At 42.9% G+C, this 25,239-nt stretch overlaps 2 protein-coding genes and 1 long non-coding RNA gene across 7 annotated transcripts in view; 1 reads left to right on the forward strand and 2 right to left on the reverse strand.

Moving 5' to 3' along the window:
- On the forward strand, positions 1–22,939 carry RBL2 (RB transcriptional corepressor like 2). The gene is made up of 22 exons (XM_068202703.1): positions 1–342; positions 1,694–1,824; positions 3,026–3,226; positions 3,936–4,000; positions 7,135–7,263; positions 8,073–8,233; positions 8,339–8,403; positions 9,110–9,296; positions 9,998–10,164; positions 10,667–10,776; positions 11,669–11,772; positions 12,144–12,281; positions 12,490–12,654; positions 13,206–13,317; positions 13,895–14,167; positions 14,473–14,744; positions 15,310–15,486; positions 15,657–15,728; positions 16,121–16,235; positions 17,255–17,457; positions 17,673–17,837; positions 18,228–22,939. Exons 1-22 carry the CDS (start codon positions 37–39, stop codon positions 18,396–18,398), a joined length of 3,489 nt encoding a protein of 1,162 aa, XP_068058804.1. The 5' UTR covers positions 1–36; the 3' UTR covers positions 18,399–22,939.
- Positions 10,485–13,210, reverse strand: LOC137481178 (uncharacterized). Its single transcript, XR_011003370.1, has 2 exons — positions 12,744–13,210; positions 10,485–11,816 (listed from the first exon to the last, which is right to left on the reverse strand). It is a non-coding gene; the product is annotated as an uncharacterized lncRNA (long non-coding RNA).
- The window catches only part of AKTIP (AKT interacting protein), a 13,753-nt gene continuing 10,968 nt past the window's right edge, over positions 22,455–25,239 (reverse strand). For 4 of the 5 annotated variants that reach the window (XM_068202708.1, XM_068202704.1, XM_068202706.1 and 1 more), the window contains exon 10: positions 22,455–23,379. In XM_068202708.1, the coding sequence (XP_068058809.1) occupies positions 23,269–23,379 (111 nt within the window). In that variant the 3' untranslated portion in view covers positions 22,455–23,268. The remainder of the gene's footprint in view (positions 23,380–25,239) is intronic. The other variant, XM_068202707.1, reaches the window with a different exon arrangement.

The following is a 25,239-nucleotide window of genomic DNA, read 5'->3' on the forward strand; positions in this document are numbered from 1 at the left end:
GCGCGCGGGCGGGGCGGGCTGTCGCCCCGCGGGCCAATGAGCGGGCGCGGCGCGCGGCGGGGGCGGGGCCCGTCGCTCGGTGTTTGGATTCGAACGCGCGGGGCGGCGGCGCAGGCGCGGAGCTGCCCCCCAGCGGCGGGGCGCGGCATGGCGGGCGAGGACGCGGCCGGGGCCGAGCCGGGTCCCGCGGGGAGCGCGGCCGCCGCCCCGTCCCCGCCGGGCGAGGACGGCGAGACCCGGCAGCGCTACGAGGAACTCTGCAGGAGCCTCAACATGGACGAGCGCGCCCGCGCCGAGGCCTGGCTGAGCTACCAGAGCATGAGGCGCAACTACACCCTGGAGGTGAGGGAGGGGTGACGGTGACGGGGCCGCGGCCGGGCCGGGGGCAGCGCGGCGGGGCGCGCGGGTGAAGTGCGGAGGGACGGGACGGCGCTGGAGGCGCGGCGGCCTCTCCCTCGCACCGCCCGGGCGGCCGGGAATGGCCATCGCCGTTGGGAGTCGTAGCGGCGGAGAGGTGTTAAAAATGGCAGAGCCCCCGTCGCTGTGGTCCTTGGGCTCCCCGCAGTTCGGCCGAGGAGCGGCGCAGTGGCCTCGGCCGGCGCGGGGCCCGCGGAGATGCGCAGCGCAGGTGCGATCACACTGGTCAGTTATTTCTGGGGGGCTTGCGCGGCCGCGACACGGCCCGGGCGGGGGGTAAAGGCTCAGAGGTGAAGCATTGGTGGCGTCCTTCTGGAAAACAGGAACACGCGGTGACGCGCCCGGCACCTTCGGAAGCGCCTTTTATCGGTGCCTTCCTATAGCAAAGGTGGCGCCTGTGATAACCCCCGGCAGGTCGTGCGTGCCCCCAGCGCTGCCCTGCCGGTGACCGCGGGCGCTCGGGGCACAGCTGCGGCGGCTCCGCGCCCGGGCCGGGCTCGGTGCTGCGGGGCCGGGGCCGCCCGTGCGGGAAGGAGGAGCGGCTCCGGCAGCGCTGCTGTCACATCGCGGACGGGCGGCGATGCTCGGGAGCGAGCCTGGCCTTGCCCCCGAAGGTGTGCGCTCGCCCGGGCCCGTGGCATCACGGAGCTCGACAGAACCAAAAACCACAGCATCGAATTCAGTTTCGCCCCTTGTTTTACCCGTTCTTTTTTCCACTGAGGTGTTACTCTTTGATCAAAGACGGAGAATAAAATTTCAAGTGCTCATTAGAATTAATTTCTGTCTTTAGGTACTCGACTGAATAATTGTTCTGCTGTGTAATACAGAGCAAAATGGAAGCAGTGTTTTTCTTTTCCTGCTGTCCAGGGCAGAAGAATGTTTTGGTTGCAAGAACTGTAGTCGTTTCTTTTTTTATATTTTTTTTGCCTTTTTCTTTTAAATCCAAGCAGTACAAAATGCTGTAGAAGAACAGCATTAAAAATATATTTTCGTATACTCAAAATATATTGCATGTTTTGAGTCAAATTTGAAATTTATAATGGCAACCAGTAAGTTTAGTTTTGATGCAATTCAGTGTTCAGTGCCTATTTAGCACCTGTTTTGTTGCAGTTAAAAGCCCAAAGCACAACAGAAGTTTGAAACAGCAAATCAACTTTCTCACTGGTTGTACTTCATCTGTTCGGGACACAGTGCTTTTCCCCTGTGTTGGGGTAGCTGAAAAGTATGTTTTTGTTTTCAGTGCAGTTTTTTAGATGCCTGATGTTTTGATTCACAGGGAAATGACATGCATTGGCTGGCTTGTGCCTTGTATGTGGCTTGCAGGAAAGCAATTCCAACTGTGAGCAGGGGAACAGCAGAAGGAAATTATGTATCCTTAACCAGAATCCTGCGCTGTTCAGACCAAAGGTAATTTTTATTCTTGCTGATTTTTAGACACTCACAAAATCTCAAAGAGTGCTTATCAAGTTGTGAAATTGGAAATAGAGAATAAAAGCTAAATGTGTTTCTTGTTTCCTGTTTTTGAAGATAGACTTTATATCCCCAGAATGTTTGCATTATAGCTCACTGCCAAAGAAGTAGGGCAGCTCCTTTGGCTCAGTACTATGTTCATAAAAACACTGGTTTTCAAAATAAGAGATTCATTTCTTTCACTCAAAGGAGCAAGAAGCCAGTCACTGAAGAATACTCAATTTTGGGAGTGTGCAAATTGTAAACTTTTCACATGAGAAACCATTTGTAGTTCACTGTGCAAGCGTTCACAAGCTTTATCTCTGTTTTTGCATAAGAAGACTTCACTTTTCACATGGTTTTGCTAAAGTCACTAAATGAGGTCAGAATCTGATGAACAAATTTGTGTCAAATGTTTACGTCCATAAAGTAATAAATAAAAGCTTCTGAAATGATTGACTTTATTAGAAATCTCCTTGTTTACTAAAAATTCCATAGAATCTCAAAAAAAAAGAAAGAATGTTCTTATGTACTTCTTACCCCATTTTCTCTACTGTTGAAGCATTGTTGTTGATTAAACAATGCAAAAGCTTTCCTCTATAAGCTTTTGTTTTCCAAATCAGAAATTCAAAGAAATTGAATGTTGATAAATTGGTTCTGTGATCTGGGCTATCAAGACTAATAACACTGAAAAAGAAGATGTAGGTAAAGAAGCTGTAAAGGAATTAAAGCTAAATTTGCAAAATGAAATTTACTAAAACTTAAAAGGTTTTTCATACTTTGTAGAATATTCTTAGCATTGTAGATCTCACAGGTGGTTTTATTTAAATTAATAAGTTATTCAGATAAACAAGGCAAATCTGATTTCAGATTATTCTAACTGTTGGAGTTGATTTTGTCTTTGTGAGAAGATGCCAGACCTGTGAGTACATAGTTAATGTTGTTATCAGCCGAGGATCTAAAAATAATTCACGAGCTGTCTGAGCTCATCCATGTTTATGGGTGAAGGACTGGCTCCGAGTTCATTGTCATGTTTGTAGTGCCACCATTTCTTCAGTAGTTTGGTCAGTAGAAATTGCACTTTTGTTGGAAAATGTAGAGTTTATTTCTGCATGAAAAACTAACGGCCTTTCTGATCTAACCCGTTCGGTATTTGCAGCTTGATCGAGTTTTTTAACAAGATGAAGAAGTGGGAAGACATGGCTAACCTACCATCCCAGTTCAGAGAGCGAACTGAGAGATTAGAGAGGAATTTTACTGTTTCTGCAGTCATTTTTAAGAAGTATGAGCCCATTTTTCAGGACATTTTCAGGTATCCTCAAGAAGATCAACCTCGTCAACAGAGAGGAAGGAAACAGAGGTGCGTTTCTGGTATTTCCGGACTGATTTTAGAGCATTACTTTAGTGAAAATATAATGAATTGCTTGGTTGTTTTAGTTGTATTTTGACTGTATTTTCATAGTTGTTGTTTGTAATATCAGAGTTGGTTTGTCCTTGCTTGCAGTAAATTTTTAATCTCTTTTTCAGTTTCAGATCTAACAGGGGCAGGAAATCCCAAAACTGCTGAGTTTCTGATGATCTGGGGGATAGAGGAGAGGGGAGAGATTTCAATCAGCCTGTAGGCAAGGGAAGCACTAGTGTTGTAAAGATGGGAAAGACAGGAATAATCTGATGCTTTTATGATCTGCATGGCTTTAATAACTCATAGTGCTGCTCAGTCTGTTTCATTGCCCAGTACCTCCCATGGATTTCATCATAGCTGCAGATCTTGTGGATATTTTACTTCATAGTAGAAGCTTTGTTTCTTGGTTACTGTTTGTATTTGGAGTGCTGTGGAATTGAACTTGTAGGCTGAAACTGGGGTTCCAGTTGTGCCTACACTAAACCTCTTCTAGGTTTTGTGCATCATTCGGTATTTCTTTTAGCCAGGGTTTTGTGGGAAGGGTGTAAGATTTTGGCCACAGTGTAGTAAAGCTTAGCTTTCTCTTTGAATTCGTGACTCTTGTATGATGTTTAGCAGTTTTGATTCATTGAGCTTACTGTCTTTTTGCTGTATTTTCCTCCAAAAGACGACAACCATGTACTGTGACCGAAGTTTTCCAGTTTTGTTGGGTCCTGTTCGTTCATGCAAAAGGTAAGGGATCTGAAGGGAATTAAATACAGCAGACATAGTTTTATTAGTCATTATTTTATATCAGTCCTTAAAACACCCAGTAGGTGCAGTGTAAATATAATCTTTATTGTAAGAGCAGCCCTAAAGCTTTTAAGAACAGTAGAGAATTTCAGATGTTTTTCTTGATAGCGACTGTTGGGAGAAAAAGGAAGGAGCAGGATTAAATCCTCATTTTAGGCTTCAGTTGTTCAGTCACAGTATGTATAGTCTAAAATCTTTCCTCATCAAATCTGTGTCTTAAAGAGTTTCCACATCCCTAGGCCTTGTTTCAGGTCCTGCTTTGGTGAGTGTTCACTGTGAGTGCTGTATAGTACGGTAGTGCTTTGGGGAAAGTAAAGACAGGATTGATATTCCACACGGAAAGAGCATACTTGTAGGTTCAGATCCACTGATAATGTCCAGTAACTTGATTTTTCTTTCATTATACAATACCTATCGAAGGAAAACCAATATTTCAATTTCTTCGAGGAAAGGGATAAAAGGATTTTTTTTTATTTGGGAGTGTGTGGTGGGATTTGTTTTTCTCAAATTTAAAAGTGACTCAGTGTTGAGTTTCCTACATTGTGCTATAATTTCCTTAACTGGATGATTTTGAGGCTGTGGCAATATTGAATGTCCTGACACTAATGTTGTTCAGCACAGAACTCTGTTTACAAAGCCTTTCTTTCTACATTGTACCACACTGCAGAGGATTCCTGGCAGCAGTGCTGGACCCTCAGCACCACATCCCTGCACAAAAGTCAGGAAGGGTGTGCTGGGACACAAGTGCTGCTCTGAGCACTCCATCCTGTGAAGAAGTTGCCTTTTTGTAAGGCTGCAAATTCCACCTTATTGGGCAAGAGAAGTGTTTCCTAAACAAGTATGATGCTTTCAGCCTGAAACACAGCATGATTTCAACTGCTGATCCCAGAGCAGACTTAGTACTGTACTTATTTCCAGTCAGTCAGGTCTTCACTTCCTTAGCACAGGTGGGCAGCTGAGTGAGTAAGTAGGTCAGTCTGGAAAATCACAGCATTTTCTTTTCCCTTCTGTAAAGTCCTCACTTCTGTGGGAAGATTGGATGGTTGACAGGGTGTAGAGGGACTTCATGGTTCTTCCTGTTGCTAAGTTTGTGACTGATACGTTTGAGTAACTGCATCATCCATTTTATTTACAAGCAGTTCCAGATATGGTAACTAACCCTATGGAGAATACCATGTTGATAACACATCCAATTGAATTTTACAAGGAAAAGAAAAAATTGCAGTGCATAGAAGCTGTAAAGTTACTAAATGGTTATTAAAGTGTGGCAGCACTTTCAAAATGGAAACTGAGTGTTGACTATTAAGGCACTGGGTGTTGGTGTGAGGTTTTGTGCTGTGTGGTTTGGGGGTGGGCAGTAAATCCTTATCACAGCAACCACACAGCAGTGGCAGGCCCAGGCTTGTCTGCTCCTGCAGCCCATTGCCTTCAGTCCATGCACTGCACACTGAGGGAGCCCCTTGTTCAGTGGGACTGCACTTCAGCAGACTGTGTGTAAGAATTGCTCTTCAAACTCTTACATTTCTTTCTTTAAAATTGGTGGGGGGAAGAAAATCTCTGTTTTTTTATTATTTGGTACGAGGCTGTGAAAGGGAGCCTTGTTTGAAATGCCAGCAACAAAAAATTACAACAAAAAATCACTATGGAACTACTGGTACTGTGAAATTATATTTATTTTTGTGCTGACAGTAAGGATTGCCATGGTAGTTGTCATGGTTGTGAAACTGATCCAACGTTATGACAGCTACTTTGAGAATTTTATTGATTAAAGGTTTGCTAGTAGTATTTAGGATTTTCATTGCTTTGCTGTGAACCATTAGTGATTTGGAAATAACTGATAAGTGGGTAAAGTTAATTAAAATTTTATATAGGGTTCATTATTTTAAATAGTTTAAATTATCTGCATTTAAATAATTTTTCTTCTACAAACATGGAACCAAAAACATAAATTTCAACAAACTGGTATGTTAGTGGTAAAAAAATAACAGCATAATTGAGAAAAATTCTGTAATCATATATTCATTTCAATGTATTCTGAGTGAGTTTATTACTATATGATAGGTTTCTTCAAGAATTTAAACCTGTTCATGCTGTGCATGAAAAGTAACAGAATTGTGATTTATGTTGTTGATTAATTGTATAATTTATTTTACTAAACTGTTTTAGCTATGGCCACTCCTCTAGAGGAATATCATAAACATAAATCAGTTCAGTAAAGAGTAATGTACAACTCTGATTGTAATCTTTATGAAAGATGTTAAAAAAGTGAAGAGGTTAAATGGACTCCTTTCTGCAGGAAAATGAAATATAAAAAATACTTAATGAACCAGGTCCAGAGATAGGCACATTTTAGCTTTCCTGTAAAGCACAAGAGAAATTAAGTTATATTTGTTGCTGTTTATAATGAGTATGGCCCAGCAAATTGCTTTGCAGGAAAACAGATTGTTAAAAAAAAATCTGACTTTGAGTTAAGTTCAGGTTTGTTCTGGGAGTGAGGGGCAGGGGCTGAAGGAGGGGCAGTTTCTAGGCTGTCTGAAAACCTGGATCTAGCCTTGCCAAAGTTGAGGTTATCTGCAGCTGTTTCCAGCAGTGCAAAGCTGGGGAAAAGCTGAGTCTCAGGACCCATTCTACCCCTCCTTGGCCTTCAGAGCAGAATTTGCTTGGGGCAGGTGCTGCCAGAGTTACAGAAGCATGATTTTCTTCCTCGAGGCAGCTTGCATTATACAGTTTGTGCTGCTTCAAGTTATTTCTGCACTGCTTAATGAGATTACTGTGAACGAGGGAGCAGCAACAGCTTATTTATCAACATTTTGGTAAGGTTTGATTTCAAAACACCACAATATATTTGGGTTCCTTCACAGTTCTTGTTTCTGAAAAGGTATTTTACTTTTATATTGGTTATATGTTATTGTGACTCTGCTTTACTGCCTGTGTTGCTATCCAGATACTTACAGTCACCAAACTCTGTGTTTCCAAGATTCTACTACTGATTGTAGTACAAACATCAACAGTCTCTTGGTAAAAAAGTCTTAAATTCTTGATAATTTTATGTCTTATTCTTTCTAATATTGCAGGAAATTTTCCTATGATCAGTGATGATTTGGTCAATTCCTACCATCTCTTGCTGTGTGCTTTGGATCTTGTGTATGGAAATGCTCTGCAGTGTCCTAACCGTAAAGAACTCCTGAATCCTAATTTTAAGGGTATGTTGAAAAAAAGAAGGTGATTTGTAATACATGAGAACTAATATTTTCTCTATCTGACTACACAGTTCCATTCCTGTTAATGTAGTATGTAATAACAGACTAGTGAATTTTGTCAATAATACATTAGGTCAAGAATTTGGTGTGCTGTGGAAATACCCTTGGAGAATGTTACAGAGTAATACTTGGAGTTAATGAGGGTTTAATGTCAGTGGAAAAGTGCATAAAGGCACAGCCATCGCTGGACACGGTGAGACTGGAATGTTCTCTGCTGCAGTAGTTCAGAAAGACCCAGGGCTCAAATAGATTTGTTTCTCTCTCATTTCTGGATTGCTGCTGTTCTCTTTCTGAAGAGAATGGAAGTGTAGATTGACCTGATAACCACAAATTCAAATGAAAAGTGAGAAGATGCTTTTGAATTTCTGATGTAACTCTTCCCGAGCTTGCACTTGATTTTCAGTGCTGTACAGGATTGGCCCTCACTTGTAGTGCTTTGGATGTGACCTGGGACTATTGTCTCAAATAAATATTGTAGTTCACCAGTGTTTGATTTTTTTTCCTATTAGAATTGATATATGTAATTTTTATCACTCAGTAACTAATGTTTTTAAATCTCTAACTCAAAATTTGCTTTGATAACATTACCCAGTTGAGTGGGCATTATGTAATTAGTAGTTTTTTACAGAGAACTACTTAGTTTGCTTTTTTAATTTCATACTACCTTGACTAGACAGCATAGAATTTAAGTTTAATAAGAAAGCAGGATAATGGATTTGCAAAATTTAATCACACAATATTTTGAATTGTAGGTCTACCTGAAGACTTCCATAGTAAGGATTATAAATTATCATCTGATCCTCCCTGCATCATTGAAAAACTGTGTTCTTTACATTATGGGTTAGTTTTAGAAGCAAAAGGTATAAAGGAACATTTTTGGAAGCCATATATTCGGAAGCTTTTTGACAAAAAGGTTGGTCAGTAAATTTGTAACGTAGAAGAATCGCTCCTTACTTGTTACCTTCAGAACCCTTATAAGAAATGAAATGCCCATCCTTTGTTCTTAAATGTCTTACAGCTCTTAAGAGGAAAAGATGAAAATCTGACGGGATTTCTAGATCCTGGGAACTTTGGAGATAGCGTGTAAGTCCCGCTCAGTGGTTTGGTTTGCAGGAATGTCCGTGTGTGGCCCAGCTGCACCTGTGACCTGATCTGAGCACTGGTAGCAGCCATGCCCTGTGTGCTCAGAATGGCCATCCAGCACTGCCTTCCTGTTCTGGCAGTGCTGGGCTGAGGCCTGCTTGGAGGAGGAACGGTGCTTCAGGATGGTGTTACCTGATGTCTGCTTTTATTCTTACGTTTCTCTTTCCTGGGTTGTTTGTTTGTGTGTAACTCTGAGTTATTATGAAAAAGCTGTGGGAGCACATTTAGTAGGAAGTGGGAGGGGAAAAATGGGTTTGGTGGTGTTTAGAGATGTTTATGGGTATAAATACCCATAATGATATAAAAATTATATAAATGATATAAATGGTTTTGATATAAAAAAGGTTCAGTGTAGTTTATAATACGATGCTGTGTAAATTTTGAGGAGTTTTCAGGAAACAGGAGTTCTCAGTGTTGTACTCTGTTCTTCCTTCAGCTGGATAAATGGCAGGGCATCAGATACACAGGGAAAATAATGTCCTTGCCACTGTCGTGTATAAGGTACTGTAGATCTTAAAGGAGCTTCAGTGAAGGTCAAAAGAAATTTGAAGTAGACTTCCCCCAGGCCAGAACTGTGTTCAGTGTGTGAACAGATGAACAAAGCAGTCTAAATAAAGGGTTTGTCTGCCTTTCCTTTCTGCTGCAGCAAAGCCATCAACAAGGCCTATGAGGAGTATGTTCTGTCAGTGGGAAATCTCGATGAGCGAATATTCCTTGGCGAGGATGCGGATGAAGAGATTGGAACTCTCACGAGGTGCCTAAACACACCTTCAGGACTGGAAACAGCTGAAAGGGTACAAGTGAAGCATAATTTGCAGCAGCATTTTGACAGGGTGAGTGTGGCATGGTCTGTGTTGCTGTTTTTATATGCCACCCTCCCTGGCTGCCTATGGAGACAGAAATGAAAGATACCTTGGAGTGTGGGGAGAAAATGGGTGGAATACTGGGAGCTGGACTTCATGGTCAAGAATGTAATGGTATTTGTTAAAAGAAGTTACTGTGTGGTTAGGTAATCAGAAGATGCATTGATTTTGTTGTGTTCTAATTGAAGGGATATCCTTGATGTTACATTATTTTAATGTGATGGCTTGATCTGATGCAATTAAACTAAAATGCTGATCAGAAGGACTTCTCATGTGAAAGGTTAAACTTGCTGAAAAGAAGCCCTGGCTCAGTACACGTTTGCTATGAACTACAGCTGCCCTTGTGACTTGGGCTAGGGAGAGATACTGGGATTTAGGGGGGATTTTTGAGATTGGTCTAATTGTTTCACACTCAATTCCAGCATCTGCATTTCAGCGTAGATCACATCCCCTCTGTTTACAGAACTGTTTGATACAAACATCTGAAAACCACAGGCAAATTCTTCATTGCTCTTACCTGAGTCATGGTCTGGTTTGGGCTGTTTGATTAGGAGCCATTTTTTTCCATAACACAGAGTAAGAATTCTGCAGATTGATGTTTCTAGGTTATGACCTTTATCAGAGTTCATAATAGAGGCCATATGTATATGTGGTTATTTTTTTATTTTCAGTCCAAATCACTCAGGATCTCAACTCCCCTTACTGGCCGCAAGTATATTAAAGAGAGCAACCCATACGTGACACCTGTTTCCATAGCAACCTACAGCCTGAGCCGCCTGCACACGATGCTGGCAGGGCTGAAAAATGCCCCCAGTGAAAATCTGGAGCAAATACTCAGGTAAATTTGGTGTTTAGCCAAATAAAGCTATTTTCTATTTTAGTTTTAATAGCAAACATTAATGCTGAACAGTGTAAATTAAAAGGTGAGCCAGTCCTTTATTACTGGAGTAAAATGAATGAAATCCAGAGAGACATTTATGTTTCCGAGGGCTGTTCTCTTTATTTAGACTCATCTGTCCTTAGAGATTGATGAACATCCACCATTTAAAACCCAGCAGTTCTGGGATTCTCTAACCACAAGTTGCCAGTATAAAATTTTCAAGACTTTTCTTCCTGCTTAACAAATGGCACTGCCTAAGAAATCACTCCATACTGTAGGAGATGCAACACAAACTTTATTCTCCATGTGGATAAACTGGTTTGCAGTTGGACACATTTGGGTCTGTTTGTATTGCTGTGCAATATATTTCCGTTTTTTATGCTTTCAGCATATAAAAAAATAGGGTCGTGTTGGTCTTAGTAGGAATAGTATATTGAAAATATTTCGTTTTTGTTTTCAGGTCGTGCTCCAGAGATCCTTCTCAATCCATTGCAAACAGAGTTAAAGAAATGCACGATGTGTACTGTCAGAGCACTCAGTCTGAAGGAGAATTCAGTCATTTTTCCAAAGGTGGGAAACATTTTACTTACCCATAAAATGCCTGTAAACACATCCATCTCTTGTAACTAAGTTTTACACACAGGTTATGCTTTAGCATGTCTTTTCTACTTCTCTTGCCTTTTCCTGTTTTCTTAAGACATAGCAAATTTCAGTGCTGTGTAAAATTTTATAATGAGCCTTAGCTTGAATCACTGGAATTTGATCATACTTTCAGCACTAAAGAAGTGAAATGAGAAGGACTTTTAAGTGTACCACTTTTTCTCTCAAGTATAAGATTATTAGTGATGGCATAGATTTCTGTGCTAGTAAGGAAAATATGAGTAACTATAGTCTTTAAAAACCCAACACCAACTTTGACTTACATAAGAGGATGGATTAGTACAGGTATTAAAATCCTGCCAGATTTGGCAGAACATGATTTGCAAAATACACTTTGCAAAGTTGTATTGATATCTGAGGTGCCTGAAGATGGATTGAATATAAGGAAGATGCTCTTGATCTTGTTTCTTAATAAGGCCCTCCTTTGTTCTTGTCAGCTTAGTTGCTTCACTGCTTTTTGTTGCACAGTGCAAGGTGGATCCATACAGGTGCATTTTCTGAATTTGCATTGTGTTTATTGTAGCAACATTAAGGAATGTTCTTATACATGGTAATGTAATACTGATACCCAAAATCTGGGTTCAACAGCAAGTTACTCTGCTCTGCATTCACAAGTCAGTGCAGTGTAGGAGAAGGATTCCTGCATTAACTTGAAATTAACTGGTTTAATCCTGAAAGTATTACACCCACAGCAGTACAGAAATCCACACAAGCTACTCTTGCGTTTCTGTATCTGAAGATGAAGAACATAGTACTTTTTTATTGCATTTTACAACATTGCTTCTATTGAAACTTCCTGCAGATGTTGCTAGTAAACATTTTCGTCGTGCTGAGATGCTCTACTACAAGGTCTTGGAGTCAGTCATTGAGCAAGAGAGGAAGAGACTGGGAGACACTGACTTATCTGTAAGGAAAACTAATCAAATGGTTCCTCACTTTTAAAGTTGGACCTGCAAAAAAAGAACACAGATATAGAGCAGAATTGTCAGCTATTTGAAATGAGGGTAAATCTCTGAGGAGAACCCTGTAAGTACAACTAATGGAAGAAAAAAGGTTCAAGAAATTGTGTCTGCAAACACAAAGATTAAATTTTTAATGGCTCATTAATTTTTAATGAGCCATTTTAAAGCTGGCTCATTTTGAACTCAGTTCTGACCCTTAAAAAAAATCTTCATATTTTTATAAGCCTGAGAATCTTGCTGTTGAGACAGTAGAAAGTGTTTTATTGTTCTATAGTTACACTGTAAAATAAGCTTTAAAATTTGCAACTCTTGCAGGCAATACTGGAGCAAGATGTGTTTCACAGGTCTCTGCTGGCATGTTGCCTGGAGATCATTACCTTTACATACAACCCACCTGGAAACTTCCCATTCGTCACTGAAATATTTGACATTCCAGTTTATCATTTTTACAAGGTAATGTGTTTGATAGCTAGAAATGCTTACAAAGTCATGAGTGCTCATTGACCTGTATGACAACCTAGGACTGAGTCATAGTAATGCAGCCTTCATATTTCTAACAGTCTCTTCTTCCTTGAAAATCAAGTACTGGAATTAGAGCTTTGTTTAAGAATGAATCTATGAAACAAGTACATTATGTTGATGCTAATTATCCACTGCACAGGTAATTGAGGTTTTTATTAGAGCAGAGGATGGCCTTTGTCGGGAAGTGGTGAAACACCTGAACCACATTGAAGAGCAGATCCTGGAAAGTATGGCATGGAAACGGGAATCCGTACTGTGGGACAGGATCAGAGAGAATGAAAACAAAGTTCCTACTTGTGAAGAGGTGAGCACATCTTTCTGTGTGTTACATAGCTTTCATTATCAAACAGGATGGCAGAGAGAGGACTTAGTGCCCTGAAGGAGTGGCCTTACATGTCCCAGTAGCAGTTCCACCATCCCAGCCCATGAGTGCAGGGAAAGCAGCAAGTGAAATGTGCTCTGGCCTGGTCAGGACATCTCTGTGGAGACATCTGCAACAGAGATGATTCTCACCCAGTACTTTATCCAGTATTTTATTGGTGTAGCAGAACAGTGAACAAAATGGTCAAGCAGGGAAGGTTTGGACCAGTAACTCTTGGAAAGATTTTTAGACAAGAAACTTGGTAAAAAGTACACACAGTAGCCACAGAAAGACTATTACAGTGTGTATCTTCCAGAGCAGCACCATCACTACTCACTACTGGTTTTGTTGGCCTTAGGGTAAGTTTGTCACTTTTCATGTCATATTTCCACAGAGTTTTGTTGTTCAAAATTTGTAGTGCAGTAGCTTTTAAAAATTTGCTGTGTAGTTAATGTGTGATACAGACACTCTTAACAAAAGGATAAATATTTTAGGTAATGCCACCTCAGTACTTCGAGAGATCTGCTGGGAGCAGTGTTGTAGGTTCACCATTGACACCACGGCGAATAAATGAGGTTCGTGCTGAAAGCGGAGGACTGGGAAAAGGTGAGATTTTTTAAAGCAGAATGTGCTGTACATTGCTTACTTGGATTAAATTATGCATGGGGAGAAAGCTGCTTTAATGCCAATGTACAGTTAGCTGCCAACACACTGGTAAAGGGTATTTTTATTGCAGCTCCCAGAGTTGCATCACAGGTCTAAGACTGATGGATTCATCATATCAGTGTGAACAATACTGCTTTGATAAGGTGTTTGCAGGTGCTGGATATGAAGAGCATGTGTATGTGTGTGTTAAACTGAATTTATACATGTGCACACACAAAGCTTACACTCTAATTGGTTTGCTATATTGTTATACTAGAAAAGAAACCCCACTATGTGACATCTCAAACATTTTCCACTAGAAAAACTAAAATATAATGTATGAACTTAGAAAAATATTAAATATAGCATTATTGAAGATTAAGTCATCTCTAAAAGCAATCTGTATTTTTAATTTTTTTTTCCTGAAGAGCTTTGCATGACATATTTTGGTTTGCATTAGATTTCCACCACCTTGTAAAACAAGGGATTACAAAACAAGAGTTAAATATATATGTGTGTGTGTGTTTTTCCTCCCCAGGCCTCTCCTCCCCTCCAGCCACCCTGTATGACAGGTACAGCTCTCCCACAGCCAACCCCACGCGGCGGCGCCTGTTTGCTGACAATGACGGTGCCCCCGAGGGTGGCACGGCCGTCAGGGTGCCCCCGCAGCCCGTGGTGAGCACGGTGCCTGTGCAGAACATGAGCCCCGAGGCCGTGTCCGTGACCCCGGTGCCTGGCCAGACCCTGGTGACAGTGGCAACGGCCACCGTGACAGCCAACAACGGGCAGACGGTGACAATACCTGTGCAAGGTGAGGGAAAAGCTGCTGCACACCATTCAGGCTTGTTCCCAGCAGGGTATTAGAACACAGCCAGGGAGAACTGCATTAGTATGAAAACCTTACTTCAACTTCATTATCTTCTCATCTCATGATGAAGTTTCCAAAGTATTTTGATTAAACAATTGTATATGTATAATATATTAAATGTCTAGTTAGTAGTAGCTAATAAAAGAAGTACTGAATTATTTTTAAAAACTCAAAACCACCCCCCCTCTGCATACACACATCCCCCACAGAGCTCGCTCTTATTTCAGGCTCTTTTTGTTACATTACAGGTATTGCCAATGAAAATGGAGGAATAACTTTCTTCCCAGTCCAAGTAAATGTAGGTACCCAGCCCCAGGCTGTGTCTGGGCCCATGCAGCCTCTGAGTGCCCAGACTCTGGCTGGCACCCTGAACCCTCAGATGGCTGGGGCAGCACTGCAGTTGCCAGGCCAGTTAACAGTGCAGCAGGTCTCCCCTGGAGAGCAGAGACAGACCCAGCACTTCAGTGCCACAGCAGTCAAGCCTCGCAAGATGGGCTCACTTGCACTCTTCTTCAGAAAGGTACTTCTTGATCTAAGTTCGCTTTGCTTAGCTCTTCTTTTGGTAAACTTGCGGTAATTTTAAAAATACTTACTGGTTGTAATAATGAGGGCATATTACCTTTAATTTATACCTTAATTACTCATACACACCTGAAGAGTAGTTTTCTCCTGCAGACCACTTCTCACTAGCAAAGGAGTGTGCTGGCGCGTCAGGATGTGGAAATAGATTCTGAACTTGGCCAGCAGGTTCTTAAAAGTGTTCCTTTTCTTAAAGGCTCTTCCAAAGAAAGAGGCTAACTTTTGAGACTTTATAGTTTATTCAATACAGGGGTTGCTGTAAGCAGTGCAATGCCCTTTCTGTGCTCAGGACAGCTTAAAATTTAAGCTTCAAACAAATGTTTTCTTAGCACTGGCACCAGTACTGAGAATATCTGTGCCTTATAAGCAAAACAGTTGAATTTCGTTATTCTTCTCTTGGCTTAGCATTTGCACAAGTTCTAGAGGTGTGCAAGTCTGAGCTACTCTTTTGCTGGGTCAGAAGAGCAGCAGTGCTGTGGCCCTGAGCACAGTGTCCAATGTCACAGGTGTATCACTTGGCCAGTGTGCGTCTGAGGGACCTCTGTGCCAAACTCGATGTGTCTGATGAGCTGCGCCAAAAGATCTGGACATGCTTTGAGTATTCCTTGGTGCACTGCCCTGAAATCATGATGGACAGACACCTGGATCAGCTGCTGATGTGTGCCATCTACGTCATGACTAAGGTAAAGCAGGAGCAAAGAAAAAGCAGACAAAATCTCCTTTAATACTTCATATTCCCAATACTACTTCCTCAGAAAGCCCCAAACCAACAAACACACGGAACCAGCCCAAGCCAAACAAACGACCCAATAACCTGCAGAAACACTGAACCTTTTCTGTGCATCCCCCTTAGGTTACTAATGAAGACAGATCCTTCCAGAACATCATGCGCTGCTACCGGACGCAGCCACAAGCCAAGAGTCACGTGAGCACTGTCACTATTTTACCTTGTGGGATCTGCTTTATTAAATGCCTTCATTCTATTTTGGGAACAGATCACTTGGCAAAGCAACATCTAATATTAAGGGGATACAGTCTATGAACCGTTCTCAAAAGAGAGCAGTCATATCCAAAATCCTGCACTACTGAAAGCATTTTATGCTAAACTGTACCGAGAATAGAAAATGTTCTTTACTTAAAACTGAAGGAGGCAATGTCCGTGGGCTATTACTCCTCTTAGGAGGCTGTATCTTGCCCTGCAAGAAGCAGTTTGGTACCACAGTGAAGTTCTGGCAGCAGACGTGTCAGCAGGCAGTTGTTCCCTGGCTGGGTGACTGCTCCACCGTTCCCTGCTCACGCTGCTCCCTGTCCCTGCAGGTCTATCGCAGTGTCCTCATCAAGGGCCGCCGCCGCCGCCACTCGGGCAGCAGTGACAGCAGCAGCCAGCAGAACTCGCCCACAGACAGGAGCAAAGACAGGAACAAAGAAAGAAGTGAGTGATTCCAAATGCCAGGTGTTTGGGTTTAAGTCCATTTCCAAAACTGTGTGCATAAACGAAGTTGGACTTGGTGTTGTTTCATCCCAAACAGTTCCTCCTTTGGTAAACTTAGACACAATTAAGAATACATTGATAACATATAAGAGTTGTTCTAACTCAAGGTTTTTATTGCACCCACTCTGACAGTTTCAAATCCCTCCCCATGTGCACTTACCTTGGGAATTTGCTGTCCTGGCCTGAGCTCCGAGTTCAGCTCACAGACCAAAGAACTTTGGAGTCTTTGTAGAATGAGGAAATCTGGGCTAGCCCAGGTTCACAGTTACTCTTATCACCAGCACAGAGCTGCAGCAGTTTCTTTTGTAGCACTGTCTGTCTGCAGAAACATGAACACCACCTACAGCACTGATTTCAGCATAGCTGACAGCTCTGGGGATTCTTCCCTTGATATGTGAACTGACACATTTTCCTTGAATTAACTTTCATAAAGGAAACTGAAGAGGTGATGCTGTGTATTCCTACCAGCCGTTTTCAAGGTATTTAATAGATGATGGTGGTACAAGCAGTAGGTGGTATATTTTCTGTCAGAGGGAGTGGCAGGGAGGGAAGGAAAAAAAAAAAAAAGTATTTTGCAACTTCCCACATTAAATTAGCAGGAAGTATGGCCAAGCCAAATATTTCTCCTAATGACAGAAAAAAGAACTACCATTCTTTACTTGAAATGGAGCCAGGCAGCAACAAGAAAGAGCTCCTGCTAAAAGTATAACACAAATGCTGAAAAATGGAGTTTCAGGTTTTTGTATCATCATGCAACTCAGCTCCCACAGCAAATGCCTTGCAGTTTATCCAGGAAGAAGTTAGAAATCAGGGAAGCTTTTGTGTAAGGGACAACAGTCAGGGATCAAAACAGGCAGAGCGCTGGTGGCAGCAGGTCCCCGGTCCCCATTTGCCGAGGCTGGCTGTGTGCCTGCAGGGCTGGCAGTGCCCAGCCCTGAGCCTGTGGCCGTGCCCTGCAGGCAGCCGTGACTCCAGCCCGGTGATGCGCTCCAGCAGCACCCTGCCCGTGCCCCAGCCCTCCAGCGCGCCCCCCACCCCCACCCGCCTCGCCGGCCCCAACAGCGACACCGAGGAGGAGGAGCGCGGGGACCTCATCCAGTTCTACAACAACGTCTACATCGAGCAGATCAAGGACTTTGCCCTCAAGTACACTTCAAATGCAGTAAGTCACATTCTGTGCTTTTTCTTAATAAACAGAGCTTTATCTTCTGACCACGCAGTGAAATTTCCTCAAATTAAAAAAATACTAATCTGGCCTACACAACACCACTTGCATTTGTTGTACGTTGTACGGTATCATCGGTGTGGAAAAGCCTTGCTGCAGTGAGCCCTGAGCTCAGGCTGCAGCTGCTGAGTGTCTCTGTTCTCTCCGAGCAGACGGACTCGCCCCCGCTCTCGCCGTACCCCTTCGTGCGCCTCGGCTCCCCCCGCAGAGTGCAGCTCTCCCAGCACCACCCCCTGTACATCTCACCACACAGAAACGAGTCTGCCCTCTCTCCCCAAGAGAAGATATTCTACTACTTCAGCAGCAGCCCCTCAAAGGTGAGACTAAAGGGTTTCAATTTGATTTTTTAAATCCTTAACTCTTTTTTGGTATTGGTAGTGAAAGTAGCAAAATGGTTTTGTTTACCTTGTCCAACACATCCATCACCTAAGGCTCATCAGACTGCAGCTGCCACAGCTGTAGGGCTGGATGGGCCTCTGAGCTCTGCAGGCAGACACACAACAAACTCCCTCGAGTTAAGAACTTACTCTGGTAAGGGAAAGACCAGGCCAGTACAGTGAATAAGACAATACCTTGGTACAGTACAGATTTCCACAAAAGAGCCTGTCCAGTCCCACTGCAATGCATCTAACAACAGTTCACATCACACTGGGGCAGTCACAAAACAGTGAGAGCCAATCCTGCTTTTGCTCCCCTCCTCCCTCCAGAGGCTAAAGGAAATCAACAGTATGGTTCGAACTGGAGAAACACCCACAAAGAAGAGAGGCATCCTCTTGGAAGATGGAACTGAAGCCCCAGCCAAGCGCATCTGCCAGGAGAATCACACGGCTCTGTTAAGACGGCTCCAGGACGTAGCGAATGACCGAGGGTCTCACTGAGCCTGCACAGCTCCTCCCTCCCTGACAGCACCGAGCCTGGGCCAGGGCATGAGGGGGGACAGCTCTGGGGACAGGCAGGATCCACCTCAGACCTGCAACACAACCCCAGGCCCTGCTTAAGCTCTTCATAAGGCAAGTGACCCCTCTCCAGCCTTGCCTGGAGAACATATCCCTAACCCAGCTGTGGATCTTGCAGCAGGAATTTACAGCTTTGCTTTGCTCTAGTCAGTGCTTCACCCTTGTCAGCTGTGGCCAGACAGGTCCAGGTGCCTCAGCATGGAGCCCTGCACCAAGGTACCCACAGACAGTGTCAGGGTTCCTCACTAACCCCCTCACAAACTAACAGTTTAGGAGTAACATTCTCACACAGTCCAGTTCTGCTTGCAAAGGGACAAGGGGTGAGTTTTGAGCCCTGCAGGAAGCCAGATGGATGGACTCTGTACAGATTCAGGATGTTCCATGTGCCCTTGAGAAGCAGCACAGCGGTGAGCTTTACGTGGGACCCTTTGCTGTACCAAGGGAGGTGATCGTGGTGATGGTTTGAGCTGTGCAATCTTTGAAAGTGAACTCATGTTCCCAAGGTGCCACTTGGGATGGGGCTGTGAAGCATCATGTTTAAAGCAGATGAATTTTGCTGTATATTTGCAGTGGCACTTTCTAAATGTGAATATTTTTTTGCAAAGGCTGACTTCAGCTGTCTTTCTGTACTGAAACAATTTGACTTTTGTATTTATTTCAATCTGACATCCCATTGCTCCTCTTGCCAGCAAATGGCATTAAGAATTCATTGTAACTCAATGTATATGCAACAATGAATGCAGGAAGCCAGGAATGTTTGCTGTCTTCAAGGAATTTTATATGCTTGTTGCTTTTCTTGTTGGCACTGCAGCCCTTGCTCACTAAGCAGCAGAATGGCAGTGCCCATCTCCTAAAACATACACTTAGATATTTTACTGGTGTTTAAAGGACTGAGCTTGGCAGTTTGGTTTTGTGATTGGATTTTTGTAAAAGGCCTAAACCAGGCCTCCTGGGAGAAATCCCTCCCTTACTACCACAATCAGCAGGTGCTGCACATAAACTTACCACTTGTTTTCATTTAAAATAGGTCCAAAATACCAGACTTGTTAGGAAAGCATCAACCCTCTCCCACAGTACAGGATGCCAGTCCTCTGCTGGGGAGGGGGTGTTCTTCATGTAAAAATGTGGCGCACACAGGTTCCAGAAGGCTTTCTGAGGAAGTAAAAGCTAAAAGCCCTGTTTTCAGTCATACCTCCCATCTGAAGAATAGGAAAATTTAAGACTTAACTCCACAATAAATTCAACTAAAGGAAAATAAAAACATGTTTTTCTTACCTGCATAACAAAAGCTGAAGTCCAGAAGTTGTGTAGATGTTTCTGTAAAAATATTTATGGACGTGTCAGACAGTTCTTGTTACTATGTTCCATTAACTTCACTTTGTATGAAAATATTGCAATTGTATTTTTCAATAAAGACTTTATAGACTCTCAGGTTCCTGTTTGTTTGTGAAAAGCATTGTATGCACAAAGCTGGAAAGTCTGCAGCAAGGACTTCAGTCCCTCACTTCAACTGAAGGTTTAAAAATAAATAAATGATCACATCTTAGTGACACCACAAGGGAAAGGATTTACTCCTGCCCTGGTGTAGGCACCGTGGTTGTGCCACGCATGTCCCCTCCCGCTGTTCTATCAGAAGGCACCAGGCAGGGCCTGGGAGCCACAGCAGTGCCAGGGAATGCCCCAGCTCCAGCTGCTGCTCCCTTGGCAGAAGAGGAGGAGGGTGGCTGCCTCACTGCACAGCACTGGAGGGCTCCAGAGCAATCTGCCCTCCCTGCAGGAGCTTTTAACACAAGATCTCACACACACAGTGACAGCAGAGTTGTTTCCCGCGTGCTGGGTACTCACACTCCAACTGAGGGAAATGTCTAAACATTCTTAAGTAGTTAAGAACAGCTCTGGCCCCCACTGGCTGGTGCTGTATTTGTACAGCTAGATGCACAGGTTCTCCCCTGCCTTTTTACCTGGGGGCCCTGAGACTATTTCATCAACTGCTGTTCCTGTCCCTTTCTGAAAACAAGTTGTTAAGTCACCCTCAGCTGTAAGTAATAATAAAGATAGAAGCTGCAGTTTCTACTTTGAAGAAAATTCTTAAAAAAAAAAAAAAAACCACCACAAAAAAACCAAAAAAAAACAACTTCAACTGATGTGTTCCAAAGGGAAAAAAAAAAAAGGCATGTAAACTTAATATTAAAAAAGAAAAATCTGAAGTGGCTTCAAATTATTTCTTCCATGACTTAGAACAGTTTGGTTGGAATCCAACTGCAATCTCAGCAGAAAAATTCTACTGGTATAACTTACAGAACCCTTGGAAATCTTTAGAGACTTCAGAATTTCAAAGATGATACTCAGAAACATCTCCTTATCAAAGTACTGGCCAGACCTTACTCTTTCATCAAATTATGTACCTGTTCTTGGAAAAACATAGGAAAATCCAGGAGAAAAGGATTTGATTTCCATGGCACTGTTTCAGTACTCATTCACCTAGCTTGCTCCTGGAACAGCTTCTTTTAAGACACAAATCTGATTGCAAAAGTACACAGCATTCTCTCCCCTTTCCCAGTCTAATGAAAAGAATTTTTCAGAGTATTCATTCTAAACCAAACAAAATTCTACATTCTCTAAGTAAATATAATTATTCTCAACAAACTGCTGTTAGCTGTATTTAACTTGGAGAAATCCGACTTTGTGACCAGCCTTGCAGGGGTCTGTGACAGCTTGGAGAGAAACAAAACCTACTCCACTAACCATCACTTTCCCAGCATTATCCTGTCATTCCTCCTGGGCACTGTTCTGCCAACTGTGGTGCTTCCTGGCCAACAGCAGCACTGGCAGCTGGGGCTGCGCTGCAGCAGAGCCCAAAGAGCAGCCCAAGATTAGAGGGGATTTAACTTCTCTGCCAGTCCTTCACCTAAGTGGCTTAGGAAATGTGCAAGTCAGTGATTTATAACAGAGGCTTCTGAGCAATCAGAAAACTGAATAAAGAGGAATGGTCAGTCTGGTTCAGCTCCGGGCCTGGCCCTGCCCTGAGCTCAGTACAAGGCCAGGCCCATCATCTGCTTCACACCACTAGTCCTTGAATTAAAAACCTTGCCCATGATAAATCGGAAGCATTTCAATTTCAGTTTCAGCCTTCCCAAAAAAAGGAGAACAGCAGCAACAGAATTCATTTCACAGTATTTTAGTGGCAGCACTCCAGGCCAATACATGCATCCTCAAACTGTTCCCACATCCTTTCCTTGAAAGGCACACAGCAGCACTTTTCCAGGTAATACAAACTCACCATTCCTGTCCTCTACTGCAAATCTGATCAGGCACATGGCAGTTCTGAGGCACTTTCAATTCTTCATAACCTGTCCAGAGTACCGAGGCTATTGGGACATTAATGCCACTCAGAACACTGATGGAGGCAAGTGCCACAAAGCCATCTGGTCTACCTGCCACTGAGTGTATGACACTACTGGGAAAGTCTTTGCCCATTTTCTAAGAAGCCAAGAAGTTGTTCTCAAACTGAACAGGTTGCAAATGACAAGTGAATTTAACATGTCAGATAAAAACAGAACACAAAAGAACTCAACATAGACCCCACATCACTGACCACCCTCCCAAAACACCTCGAGTCACTGGAGGCTGTCCCAAGACAGTTGGCTGGCACTAATGCCACCAGTACAGGCAAAGGGAGTCAAAGGAAAAGCAGCCCAGCTCCAAGGGGTTAGCACTACAGGTTTTGATAGGACACTCCTGGGAGGCAAGAAAAGATATCTCACCAGGCTGTGGCATTAGGAAAAGTAAGAGTCTGTCATAAGCTCACTTCAGCTTTGGAGAGGTTTTCCTGTGTGTGGAACACGAATCTCTTCTGCAGAGCTGCTCCTGGCATCCCATGAGTATCCCAAACACCCATGCAGACAAGTACCACCTATGCAGCCAGGTGCTCCCACTCTTCACTAATTGTCCACAGCACAGACTAACAGGGACAACAGCTAGAGCACAGTTTCTTTTTATTTTAAGATGTCACTATTAACACACATCAGTCAACTATCCTAAGAAATCCCCTAGACACCTAGGGAATCTAAAACCCTCTAAGATTTTATTAGCTCAAGAGACCACAATTAAAAGCTTTGATTTTAGTGTTTCTGTACTAAAAAGTCTAACAAGCCTGACATTCTGCTTTCACCCTGTCAGACCAATGTGTGCTTTTGTGACAGTATCCATTTACAAATCAATAATACATCAAACATCATCCCCAGCTTTACTTCTGGAAAGTGCTAAATGGAGTCAATGAACCATCTATTTACAATTTCAAATCCTAACATATTTACAGTAGAAACCAAAAGTATTTAAAACCATTAAATATAGTGTTTAACTCTGCTATATTAGTGTACATGAACACAGCTTAATTCTGGCATCGTATTTCCAATACTAATAGTTCCGCCAGTAATTTAAGATTCTTCTTAAAAAATTGCTATTCCTGGAGGGAAAAAATAAAAGCTTAAAAACCAACCCGAAACCTCCAGGCATTTCAGAGCCCTGAGGAATTACCCACCCTAGACAGTCTTCAGGTAGAAATACTGTAGTGTTCAAGAGAGACTTCCAAACTCCAGGCAAGCCTTTAAAACCTAATGCATATGTAAAACATTACGAGTCAGTAATCCACTGAACAGGTTTACTGCAGTCACTGCTACCATTCGGGTTTTACTAATCTGTAGTCAAGAAGGAAACTGCTGTTTGCTGTTTCTCCCTCCGTTACATTCCCTCCACCCCCAGAAAGTGTTTTGTGCACCAGCATCCAGGACAGCTAAGTGGGCATTGTCTTCTCTTCTTTGCTGAAGGGCTGGACTGAGCCAGGCTTCACCCAGGACAGGCCAGAGACGTGCATGCTTTTGCAGTGCTGATCTTCCGGCTTCTTCTAGGAAAAACAAAGCTAAAGTTACAATTTTGAAATACACAAATCCTCGCAGCTCCACCTTCATCTATTTTATCTTTAGCAAATACAAGCACAAAAGAGACTTGCACCACTTCCTCTCCTCAAAGAGGAATAGTAAGATGGCCACTAGTTTAATTTCTGGGAATGTGTGCGGCATGTGCAGAACTACCCTGACAATACAGGAGTTTAAGGACTTGGGTACAGCTGCCCTATCCCACCATAAAGACTCAAGGATACTCCTTTTGCTTGGAGGCCCCAGCCCAGCATGACTGCACTGCTCTTCAGCACATTTCTTGGTTCTACAGAAAGAAGTGTCAATCCAAACCTCCCCCAGCACTGCCCCTGTACTTCTGCCTGGCAATGCTGGGTGTGCTGGGGAGGAACACTGCACCCCACAGGTGGTTAGGAACCCAAATTAATGTGCCAAAGTAGCAATGAATGCCTTTGCTAAACATGGGAGTTTCCTAATGCTTTCCAAGGATGGTCCTGTCCTTCCCTTCCCTGAGCATTTGTCACAGTTAAATGCTTGAACTGTAACTATTACCCAATAGTGCAACAAATATTTTGCACTCACTACTGCAATTCAGAAGACAAAAAAAAAAAAAAAAAAAAAAAAAAAAAAAGGCTTGAAATTGAAGAAGAAAGATACAACTTGGAGCAGCTGTAGATTCAAAGTAGTTAGAGATCAGTAAATTAGACATCTACTCTAGCTGGCCCAAGCAGCAGAAGAGCTTGCAGGGTTATTTTAACAGCAGGAAGTGTACAATAACTACATCAAACCCGGAATGTTGTGTCGAGCTCTATAAAGTGAAAATTGCATGAGCAGACTTAGTTGTAACATGGAAAGTCTTTTACTTGAAAAGTAAATTAAGGCAGCAGGAAGAGAGAACCTGCACTTCTGCCCCTCCCCATGCTTCGTGCCACGAGTGTGTGACAGACCTGCCTTAACATGTTGGACAACAACAAACAAGAGGGATGAGTTAAGCCTGAGCTTTGCAGTGGCAGCTGCCTCTGCCATGCTGCACACAGGAACCACACCTTGGAACAGCCAAGTGCTCAGCAGGGAACTGGGACATCACTGCCCTTCCTGAATGGCCTAGCTGTTTCCCAAGGAACAGAATTCAGGGGAAATAAACAAGCATCCAGGACTGTAGGAAGATTTGGGAACTTGTTTTTACAGGGAATGTTCGCAGCGACAATGACATTTTGGGACACATCTACAGCACAAAAGCTGGGCCATTCCCATCAACAAAAGACTGGAGCAACACAGCACCATGCATGCAATAGTTACAGAAGATGTTTGTTTTCACCTAAAAAGAAATCAACAGGTATCACCAAAGAAAACAGGACAAAAGAAAGGTCACTGTTGGCTATCAGTCTGAGACAACATCAGACCTTTTCCATTTCAAGCACTGTGACCTATTATTTGTCTTTGATTTAAAGGATAAGAAGGAGGTGAAGAATGAAAGAGAAAGGGATGAGAAAAAGAAGCAGCAGAACTATTTCTTAAGTTTTGTATGAACATCAAGAAGTCAATCTGGCCAAAATATTTTCCTGTGTGTTCCAAGGCTCTAATGTGACTCTGGCAGTTGGGAGCACACTGCCACACTGAGCTCAGGCAGTGTGTACTGTGTTAAGATCAATTTTAAAACCTCATTCATGCCAGAAGACATGCAAGAACATGAGGTAAAGGATGCAGTGTGGAAGACAAGTTCAAACTGACAAAAAAAAAATTTCATTACACAAAACCCCAGAAAAACATAACACAGCTTTAGGCCAAGTCAGTAACCAAAACATTCAGAGTGCATTTCCTTTCCAGTCCAGCTATGACAGCAGCCACTG

The sequence above is a fragment of the Anomalospiza imberbis genome, chromosome 12, assembly GCF_031753505.1.
Source record: "Anomalospiza imberbis isolate Cuckoo-Finch-1a 21T00152 chromosome 12, ASM3175350v1, whole genome shotgun sequence".
Classification (NCBI taxonomy): domain Eukaryota; kingdom Metazoa; phylum Chordata; class Aves; order Passeriformes; family Viduidae; genus Anomalospiza; species Anomalospiza imberbis.